Source organism: Miscanthus floridulus, chromosome 19 (genome assembly GCF_019320115.1).
Source record: "Miscanthus floridulus cultivar M001 chromosome 19, ASM1932011v1, whole genome shotgun sequence".
Classification (NCBI taxonomy): Eukaryota; Viridiplantae; Streptophyta; class Magnoliopsida; order Poales; family Poaceae; genus Miscanthus; species Miscanthus floridulus.
This window is the reverse complement of record NC_089598.1, coordinates 114184487-114195328: the sequence shown is the minus strand read 5'-3', so window position 1 is coordinate 114195328 and position 10842 is coordinate 114184487. Positions and strand designations below refer to the sequence as shown.

Sequence of the window (10842 nt, the reverse complement as noted above, 5' to 3'; positions counted from 1 at the left end):
ACAGCTCTCCTGCGTATTCTGGCAGAGAAAAAAAAGCATGGCAGGTAGGAAGCTAGAGATCCCTTTTGGTGCCTTCAAGCAGCTACTTCCAACGTGTGTGGTTCTCTCTTTTGATTCTGATGATGTCTCAAGCAATGCCTACCTTCACCACCCTAGAATTGTGTGCCGAGGAAACATCTCATATGGCCCTTTAAAAGTTCAACAACTAGCGTCACATGATTAATTCCATTCTAGTTTGCCAGTCACAGTTGCAATCCTAAAGCTTGGGTTTACATTATTGAAACATGGCACATATATATATGCAAAGCTGAACAATATGGTGTATAGTACATGCCTGACTCTCATGAAAGAAATAAATATTCAGAATGATGAGATATCTTGCATGACAAACCAACTAGTGCATAACTCTGAAAACAAGGATGAATGGAAAAACAATCCCCTCTAGAATTATTGTGAAACAACTCACATACCATACCACAATGGATTGAATTATGCTATGAATGAAGATGAGAACAAACTTGTACCAACAACTGTCCTCACTTCTCAAGCGGATGCCCCATTCCCTTTTGCCTCTGGATCATCTGGCAGTCCCATGACTCTGAATTCTGAATGTGGCATATCAGCATGTGCAATTAAGGGCCGAGTTGGTATGAGTTCTGAATTCTGAATTCCAATACACGCAATCATTTGTGAACGAAAGTCATGGTCCAGTCATGAGGATGAACTAAGCAGATGCATTGGGAATGATAATGATGAGATATTTGTTGTGGGAGAGGCCGCATGCTTCTTCATCGCTAATAACCTACACCAAAATAAAGACAACTTGGTACTAAGTGACTACTCCCTATTAAAAAGAACTGACAAACTAATAAGGCATTAATAGCCCTGCTTGATCCAAGGACAAGTATTTATCTTGACCGTACTTACTTTAAGTTATCATCAGCACATGATAGAAAGTGAACAAAAACAGTTGTAGGCATGACATGTCCTGACATAGTGACACTAAGTACTACCAAAAGGGCTGGAAAGAGCTGGTATGGGGTTACCGACAAAATGGTGGTTGACCATGGTTTAATTTATTTGCTAAATTGCAGTATCAAAATCACCATGCCCAATTAGCTAGTACAACACAACTTAATTGATAACATGACTCATAGTTCAGTTGAGAATTTGTTTACTGGTACTGATTCCCTAGTAGCCTATATATATATATATGGTGGGGTAGCTTAGCCTAGATTCTTGCTTATCTTTCACAAAGGAACACATGCTGCGTTGACAAGAAATTAATCACACAGGCGATATTATACATTTATATATACTCTGATGCTAAACACAATGAGCTATATATGTGCCTATGAGAGTATGAGTTGGATGAATCATTCGATGATTCAATGGTATTACAAGAACATGGAGAGGTATCAAACCTTTGCTTACCTGCTTACTAAATTAACGTCTCAATTGTTATTAGGAAACCATTGCCATCAGTAAATTGTCATCAAAATATTTTGGAGTACTAGAGCTGGTTGAGCAGTTAGTACGTGATGAGACACCTGGTCTGCATTACCATCGCACATCCACAGCATCTGGCTCATTGCAGACACATGAGCTGACCTTAACTGAAACCTGAAATCCAGAGCTCAGTTATTGCCTTGCTAAAGGAGCATTGCTCCCTTGTGTGTCAGCATCAAGCCATCAAAGCCCCAGCACAACAACCATGGAAATCTGCAGCTTCTGGAGAAATGTGAATAGTCTTAGAGCTTCACAGAAAGTCAAGAACATCATAACAAAGAGTAGCAGCTCTGCTAGCACAATCATGCATGTGACATAATCAACACCGCTTCGAAAGCAATCAGCTGATCAGATTCACAAAGAATCAGTCAGTCAGACGACAAACACCACGGCGGCTTACAACGATAATCTAGCTCGTTCCAATCAAGTGTGTAATCAGAACAGCAGCAGGCAGCAGGCAGCAGCCTCTCGAGTGTTGAGCTCTATCTTGATGCCCATCATCACATGCCGGCCGGGCACATGGCAAGATAGGGACGAGGGGGGCTCGTCAGAAACATCAGTTGCTCCAAATGGGCCGGTGAAGTGGAACTTATCATGGATGTAGCTAGCTAGGAGCGAAAGCTAGAAACAGTACGTGCAGGTCCACCACAGCAGCACCTCGTAAGTTTCTTTGTTGCCTTGTGCCGTACGTACCTCGCCACTGATCCAGCGGTAAAGCATGTGTCCCCATGAATGCAGTTGGCTGCTTGTGTTAATTCCAGCAGCTGAACCAAGCAAGCAGCCCCAAATGCCGTGACGTCCGAGAATTTTACATGTAGATATAGGCCCGCTGCCTGCCCCTAGGATGGTGGACTACTGGACTCGTCAGTGAAGCCATGCGCGCGCCAATGGTTAACTGTAACGGTTAGAGTCACAAGCACATCGAGAGGTTAATCTTTCGAGCAAGATAAACTGGTTGGTGCAGAGACTGACTGAGGCTGGAGAATTTACGTTGAGAAGAAACTCTTGGACAGATGTTGCAGTGCTGGCTCCTCACAAACTGCCAGCGTTGCCAGCCACAATCCTGCAGTACTGACGGAGTGTACTCTGCATGTGCAGTGCATAGCAGCAGAAGGATATTGGCGCTGCCATTCTGTTCTACCATGGTTGGCATCAATGCCTGCTGGGCACAACTCAAGCCTTTACTATGCTTTTGGTTCAGTAGTGCCCAGAGCATCAGCAGCCATCTCAGGCCCATAACGCACTGCAACTGCAAATGCGGCACGGGTCAGCACGAGGAAGGAGGAGTTCGTTAGGGTGGTGGCAGCACTGCGGTGGTCTGCACTCTGCAGCGACGACATACCGATCATTATGGCTGACGACGTTGTTTGTCGTCGGCGCAGCAGTGGCGGCAGCAGCAGCGGAGGGGCAGATGGGCACCACCGGGACCGGAGCGGCAGCCTGGTCCGCGCGGCCGCGCCGGTCGCGCCGCTGTCGCCGGATCCCGCGCCGGCGTGGCCCCCTGCTTGCTTCTCTGAATCTGCTGGAGAATGGGATATAGTACTTGTCGGCTTGTAGAATTGGCCTCGCTCATTCATCAAACATCCAGGCTGCAGAGTGCAGAGCCTTCCCGGCTTCCCCGAACAGGCCCTTCCACTTGGCTCACTTACTGGCCTTGGCCTTGCAAGGGCATGCCTTCCATGGAAAATGAGATTGATCCACATATCCGATCCAAAGCAGAAACATCATCAGTTCATGACATTAAACACAGATCGTCATCAGAAAAGGAGAATGCTCAAGTAGTTGGGTGATTTCATCAGTTGAGTACTGACAAAAGGATGGATGATTTTGCAGCTAGAAGCCTAGAAGCATCATGCTTCCTTGTGATCTTCTAATGCTTCGATTGAACACAACAATTTCAGGTAGGTTTTTGGTACTCAATGTCTAGTGGGTTTATTTAGGGGGTGTTTGGATCCAGTGACTAAAATTTTGAAGGTGTCACGTGAGGGTGTCGCATATGGTGTTCGAATACTAATAAAAAAACAAATTATAAAATCCATCAGTACTCCACGAGACGAATTTATTAAGCCTAATTAATCTATCATTAGCATATATTTACTTTAGCACCACATTGTCAAATCATGAACTAATTAGGCTTAAAAGATTCGTCTTGCAAATTAGTCACAAACTATGCAATTAGTTTCGTAACGAGTCTATATTTAATACTCCATGTATGTGTTCCGACAGGACAACGACTACAGTTTAGAAGGAGTAACCAAACACCCCCACACTACAAACAATGAGCAAAAGCTTTTTGGTACTCAAGGTCTAGTGGGTTTAGATCTGGTTCAACTAGGTGGGACCATTAGTTGTAGGCTTCTAGCTCAGGCCTACGAAGTTTGCACCCATTCCACTGAGACCCCACTTTTAAAACTGGTATACTGAAATCTCAATGATTCACTATTACACAGATCTGACGGCAATCTCACTGTTACTTCTTTGCATTATCGTAAATGTTCCGTCGCAGGCAAAAATTGAACAAAAAAACTGTAGGTGAACATGGAAACAATACAGGCTTATTGTCAAACACGAAGCCAACATCAGCAAAATTTCTAAGACCAAACATGAACTTCCAAACACGCAAGAACAGCATTAAGTTCAAGGGGAAGTAAAGAGATCGAAGGTACATCGTCCTACACCACGTAGAAACTTTTCACTTGTTCTTGACTATTATAACATAAGCTTCTTGCTTGCTCATCAGAACCACCATGGCATACCGCATACCACTTCACTTCTGAAAAATACGTGATTGCCTATCCATTGTATTTCAAACATGTTCCTTCAACTGCACAACAATCAAACTTAAGTAAATGACAGGAAAAATTTAAGGGCAGCAGGCTTTAGCAAAAAAGGTGGCCAAATAATTCTCCAGCAAAATAAGTCTCATAGTCTCGCTGACCCACGACTGGCGCATATTTTATGAAGAACGCCAGCTACAATATCTGGATTACAAAACACTAGGACAGATAAACAGGTATGCATCATATGTATAAGACGACTGGCAAATTACTGTACAGACATACCTGCAGGTTTTCCTTGATGCAAGGCCATACCATGCAATCCCAACATTTTGTGTGTACATTGAAATCTGCTGCAAGTCCTGAACTAGGGCACATTTGTATGATTTTACAAAAAATTCCTAGTAAAAGAGCCTTCCCTACTTCCTCATATGACAGATTTGTATGCTTTTACAAAATTCCTAGTAAAATAGCCTTCCCTGCTTCCACATATGCCAGCAGCATGCCAGATAACATATTGCATTGAAAATGAAACAATTTCTCCAAAAAAAAAAACATCAGATAGGGGAGGGCATGCACTACTCCTCTCTGAGAGCTTTTGGGAACTTATGTTTGATTTTCACACCATTTCACCTAAATCGTTTCTTTTAACCTAATAATAACTTCCGATTATAGAATTGGAGTGTGCATGAGTGAATCAACTTATCCGTGAGCCAAAATGAACTTGCGCTGATTGCACATTGAAAGCTCATAGCCAAAAATTGTTCATGATTGTCCTTTGCAATAACCATGTGATTATTAAAATCCTGTAAACAAACAAATTAGCAGTTTAGCACTACATATCCCAGACTGAATATCTGTCTGTAATGGGGAGATAATGGAAGCAACGATCTAGCACATGAGAATCTGCATTTCAAATTACACGCATTAACTTGCACACTGTAAAGCATTTTCCCCAGTTGCCTAAGATTCCATCTATGCATGGAGTATTCTAAGCATGGCTATATAACAAGTTTAGGCAGCAAACAGTTTTTTTTTACAGAAAATAAGCAGTAAACAGTTCTTAAAATGCCTAAGTGTTCAACACAAAACATGTAAAGCAAAACGTGGAACACAAAGTCATTGTGGATGTGGTCACTTACAAAGATCTTCAAATATATTTCAAGAACATCTGGGATATTATTATTCCATTATCTAACAAAGATTTCAAGCGTATGATGATAGGCCTTCATGGAACAGCACTCTTGTCTTGATGCAAGACTCTTAGGTGAAGAGTCATAATAAGCACAAGATAGCTGGTTGAGGCATTAGGGGGCTGGCTGCTTGGTTTCTCAGCCACCTCCCCTTTGCTTAGCTCACACAAGCCACGAGGATCTTGCCCATCCAGGCGAGCCAAACTGGCTCACTCACAGAAGCAAGGAAAATTTTGACAGCGCATAGATCAATATGTTCTTGCCGGACAACAAGCTGTGTGCTCCGAAACCGAATCCTTGCTTGGCGAGGCCATATTTACCTACATAACTTTCAACTCATAATAATCTGCACTCCGTAACATATATCTTGAATATTTCTTAACTTCAACAAAATGAATCTGTAAATCTGCACTCTGTAACATATATCTTGAATATTTCTTAACTTCAACAGAATGAATCTGTAAAGCCTATTCAAGCGACCTATAATTGCGTCCCTAAACTACTGTTGTTTTTGTGCTGAAGGGTAGGTATCAATTGCAATTTAACTTACTGATATTTTGAGAGCTGTTTACCATAAATCCATATAATAATATGAAAATACAGCTAAGACTGTTGGTTGCTTTATTACAAATATGTATCAGTGAACAAAATATATTTTAGTTTACCTTGTCACTATCATTCAAATCTTCCTCCTCAAAAAAAGGATTTAAATAAAACCAAGAGTTCCTCCTCAAAAAAGGATTTAAATAAAACCAAGAGTTCCAGGAGCACTTACCAAAGAGGGAATATGCTTGTTCTGTGAAAAAACACACAACAAACGGATCACCTTTTTGTCTTTAGATCATAAACGAATCCAATTTGATCCTTTTATCCAGCAACCAGTCTGGAACCACAGTCTTGGCTCTGTTTGACCTTAATTACGAGCAAAAAGATCAAAATAAATCTTTGATACAAGTTTGAGGTGAGCACAATAGCACATACAAGTAGCCACACGGGGCAGCCCTTTTGTGTTATTATACTTATATATTTTACAAGTAAATCAAACTGAGTGCTCCTTAGGCCTTTGTTCTATTATTTGTGAGCATAAGGTATGACAGCTCACATGGAAACTACTATCCATTAATGTTGCAATGAAGCATCTTGGCAACTTAAAAAGCAAGGCACAAGAGAATCTTATCCTAGAAGAAAAAATATAATGATCCTAAAAGCAAAAAGATATTGAAAATAAATTTAGTACCAATGGAAGTTCAATGGAAATGTTGCAACATTTATCGCACTGCAAAACATGTGGCAGACTCCTCCATTTACAAGAACCTATGGAAGGATGCTTTACAAGCCTCCAACCTTGGCCCTGGAAAGTTCATGAGAAGTATCAGATTTCCTTTCCCCAAACTTTTGCTGTTGCAGAATTGAACAATACTAAATTGGAACTGCCCATGCACGCTGCTACTAAATTAACAGCAAAAAAGCATTACGAATTAGTCAGCCCACTAGGCAACACAATGTCAAGAGGAGACCTACAGATATTTCACAAACCACCTCTGGAGACAAGTATGGCACGGCTATAGTAAAAGCATACTTATATAGCACGACACTACAAAGACAATCATTTACAAAACTAAACTTCCTCAAGGATATTCATACTTATAATATATCTTTGAGAATTGAGATAGTAACAGCGGCTTGTACATGCTTTGATCAAAATATTGTAAGTTCAGTCATCAATCATCACAAACACAATCAAGGAGACAAGGACTATTGGTGTAGTAGTACAGTGTTAAACATCAACATAAGCTAATGCAAAGATAAAAAAAACAGAGGTGTTTAAGTATGAAAAAAACATTAATACTTCGAGACCCTGTCGCAAAATTTCAGAAATCTTGAGATATCTATAGTACAAAATTTCCCAACCGACTCTTTTCACAAGAAAAATTCTACACATGAAGTACTCCAACACCTCAACCCCTTAATAAGATTTCCCAACTTACAATAATTTGAAAGATATGAAATGTCACCAGGAAAGTAACAACAAAAGCTATCTGGAAGTAACAGCATGGGTAACCAAACTCCTCAATTCAGCTAGGTGTTCATCAGTTGAGATGTTCAGTGTTAACCTTAGGTTAGTCAACAAAGCCTCTTGCTCCCAGCTAATTGACCCACAAGCATACAAAGCTAACATTGTTGAACGATAAGCATGTAATTCCAGCAAATGGGTTTCTTCCAACAAATGGGTTTCTTCCCTCGATCCATCGTTATCATGTTCTGATGTTTCTCTTTCAGATGTAGAAGCTTCATCATCATCAGTTCTACTACAGGTATCTCCACTTTGGTAGACCAAATTATAATACTGTGATCTATGGGGGGTACTGTTAGGACTAGAACTACCAACAGAAGATGAGATACTCTCTGTGTCACTAAATTCTTCAGTTGTTCTAGTATGCCCTTTATGACTAGCATCCATGTATTTCCCACCCAGCATAAAGCATGGGGAATCAACAGCATCTACCTTTTCAGCCAAAGGGAAAAAACCTCTATCAACCAGCTTTGAGTACCTTCCTTCTCTATTTGGTGTCCGCAATCTCTTAGTGATTTGACTGCATTGAGGATGTGTTGACATAGCAGACGATTTTCTCTTGATGCCTCTAGATGTATCACCCTCAAAAGCATTCTGGTTCTCAAGTTGAATACGGCTGTCCATTCTGAAGTTATGGTTATGGTCTACATTTCCATCTTTTGATCGACCTCTGAATGCACCACCATCCAAGCATCTTGCAGAATACTGACAATGATTGAAAGACAAGTCTCATTAGGATCTACTGCATTCCCATTAATACTTGAAACAAAATCTAACTGCTCATGAGTGAACATCAAAGAACCTCAAAATTATGGTATTAGATTATATTGAAAACACAACAGTTAGACCATGTTAACCGCTTGATTGAGCTAATGTATATAAGTAAAAACATCTTTCTATTGATCACCTTATTATAAATAAATCTAATCTAAATTTGAGAATTGAAGGAACAAAGCATTACCTTCTGAGTCACAACCCATCTGTCATCTAGCCAAAGCTTCCTCAATCGAAGATCCGATGCATGTGCACTCAACTCCAGCGAAGACCCAAGGAGCCTGACTAGATATTGATTCTTTCCGAGCACTCTCACCACCTCAGCAACCTTCCACGAGTAGCTGTCAAAGGCCTCAAGAATACTACCCAAACTCCAGCGTACAGGATCATTCGCAGGAGGGCGAGGTCTCATCAACCTTCTTGGCACCCTTTCAACAGCCACGCTAGAGTCAACGGGGCTTTCATCATATCTCACCAGGTAGGTGTGTCCATTGCCGGAGATGATCTCACCAGGCCTCCACGAACCAAATGGCACCTCTGCCTCCTGCAGTACCTCCACCTTGCTCCCCTTGAAGAATCTCATCAGATCGTTTTGCTTCGGGAACTCTGTCGCAAACAAGAAATCCAAAATATTGTCAATAGTCGAACAAGCTCGATTAACGGGCGTCAAAACATAAATCAGACTAACAGGAGTCAAAATACGAAGATTTTCAACTTCTACAGGAGCACCCAAAAGATTTTGAATGAAAGAAATCGCATCCTTGACTACAACCGAGTAGGCAAGTATTGACAACAGAATATAACAGATTAACGAGCGAAGGAGCCATTGCAGCGCAGGAACATCAGCGCGTTGATCCGTCACAAGAACAGAAGAACGAAATCGAAGCGAATCGCTTGGGGGTGTTCCAAAAAAACATGGCCTCGCACATCCACCAGTAGCGGGCTTTGTATATGCAACGGATTAATCCCGATTCGTTCCTCTTTCCAGAATTTTCGATCTGATTGTGGTCATAGCAGAAAGTTCAGAGATCGATCTACCGAAAAAAGAAAAAAAATCACCAAGCGAAGTTAGGATGCTTACCAACAAACGGAAAGGCGATTACAATGCCAATCGAGCCGCCGGCGTGAGGAGCGCGACTGGCTACCTGCCGTTCTTCGGCGGAACCACCGGAGCCCGACGACGGCTGCCGTTCTTCTTCCGACGAGGAGGCTGGCGGCGGGCTCAGCGCGGCCAGGGCCAAGCGCGGCGTTTCGACGATTTGCCGCCGGAGAGAGAGAGAGGAGCCCGCGATGATCCGCCAACGCAAGGAATTGCTACACGGACACGGCGAGGAGGATTTGACGAGCGGAGGAATCAGGGGGCGATTTCAAGAGCCGGAAATAAGCAAAATTCAGTCGGTTCCTTATATTAATTAAAAAATGATTTATTTAATTAAAAAAATGATTTATTCGGGCTTGTGCGGCCGAAGCGGTTTATATACAGGGAGGGGGTCAGGGAGGGATGGTGGGCCAGCGTCGCGTTCCCAGTCTCATCACTGCCATTGGACGGTTGGATCGAAACGGCCTCGGAGCCTGTTCAAACTTCCGGCCGGTTGGTATCGTCGCAATTGGTAAAGAAGTACTGCGGGTTGATTTATGTGAGAAAAAAATATGGTTTTAGCTAAAAATTTACGATCATTTACGATAAGCCACAGCCAAATGAACAGACTATCTCTGATCAGAACTATAAAAATGATATTTATCTCTTATAATTCTAAACCCCACCTGTTATTTATCTTAACATGCATATTATCTAACTAGACATTGAGCACATGCAATTGTAATGCCTACATCAGAAAGATATTTTGTTGTCCACGTTATCATGCCACACAATCTACTAATCCACAATTTCCACAGCAACGCGTGGGGAATGCTTCTAGTTTCTTATATATATCGTACCAAAGAAATGCACAAAGAATTATTTCATGGTGGATTCATGAACTAATTTGATGTTCTAGGTGTTTATAATTTTTTTTACAAACTTTGTCACGGTTAGAGAATTTTCATGCTATGCAAAACTAAATCAACCTAAATTTCCAAATTGAGGGGGTAGTTCTAAACTATCTACCATGCTTCTTACATTTGTTGTTAGTCAAGTTATGGAGTTTTTCCTAATGTTAAGTGCAGCTTGACTAGTTAAGTTCCATGATAAGTCTATATGTCTCGACATAGATTTATTCTAGATTTAATGGTGTTGGTGTCAGGCGTGCACGCGTGTGTGTATGAGGTGTGTTTGTACTTTGTCTTTTTAAAAAACAAACCATCTTTAAAAACATTTAAAAAATCAAATAGTTAGTTAACTTGAGCACGATATTCTAGACGGCAAAAATATTCGATGCAAACCATTAACTTAGTGCAGTTGTGAAAATAACTTAAAACACAATACCTAAAAGTTTTTCAAAACTCTTATGATTCTTTCTTCTAGTATATACGCACATGAAATCTATTATCATTTTCATATGAATTTTTAGAAAAT

General features: G+C 41.2%; 1 protein-coding gene and 1 long non-coding RNA gene across 8 annotated transcripts; both read right to left on the bottom strand.

Annotated features, from left to right (window-relative positions):
• Nucleotides 1-377: 377 nt before the first annotated feature.
• Nucleotides 378-2986, bottom strand: LOC136526886 (uncharacterized). Its single transcript, XR_010776618.1, has 4 exons — nucleotides 2852-2986; nucleotides 2500-2758; nucleotides 1435-2404; nucleotides 378-802 (listed from the first exon to the last, which is right to left on the bottom strand). It is a non-coding gene; the product is annotated as an uncharacterized lncRNA (long non-coding RNA).
• A 976-nt stretch (nucleotides 2987-3962) lies between these two features.
• On the bottom strand, nucleotides 3963-9743 carry LOC136526885 (uncharacterized). Of its 7 annotated transcripts, none has more exons than XR_010776615.1 (7): nucleotides 9409-9743; nucleotides 8515-8933; nucleotides 7594-8258; nucleotides 6717-6830; nucleotides 5429-6391; nucleotides 4572-5092; nucleotides 3963-4333 (listed from the first exon to the last, which is right to left on the bottom strand). XR_010776615.1 is itself a non-coding variant. In XM_066519460.1 (4 exons), exons 2-3 carry the CDS (start codon nucleotides 8908-8910, stop codon nucleotides 7515-7517), a joined length of 1140 nt encoding a protein of 379 aa, XP_066375557.1. In that variant the 5' UTR covers nucleotides 8911-8933; nucleotides 9409-9743; the 3' UTR covers nucleotides 6720-6830; nucleotides 7468-7514. The 7 variants fall into 7 exon arrangements, 3 of the variants coding, with proteins under 3 accessions (XP_066375557.1, XP_066375558.1, XP_066375555.1); XR_010776617.1 differs by having other exon boundaries at nucleotides 3963-5092; nucleotides 5429-5799; nucleotides 6255-6391; nucleotides 7986-8258; XR_010776614.1 differs by having other exon boundaries at nucleotides 3963-5092.
• Nucleotides 9744-10842: the final 1099 nt, after the last annotated feature.

Coding starts and splice junctions, on each gene's coding strand:
- LOC136526885 (XM_066519460.1), bottom strand. CDS start 8,910: ATGAGATTCTTCAAGGGGAGCAAGGTGGAGGTACTGCAGGAGGCAGAG. Junction 8,259..8,514: donor GATGGGTTGTGACTCAGAAG/GTAATGCTTTGT, acceptor AATCATTGTCAG/TATTCTGCAAGATGCTTGGA.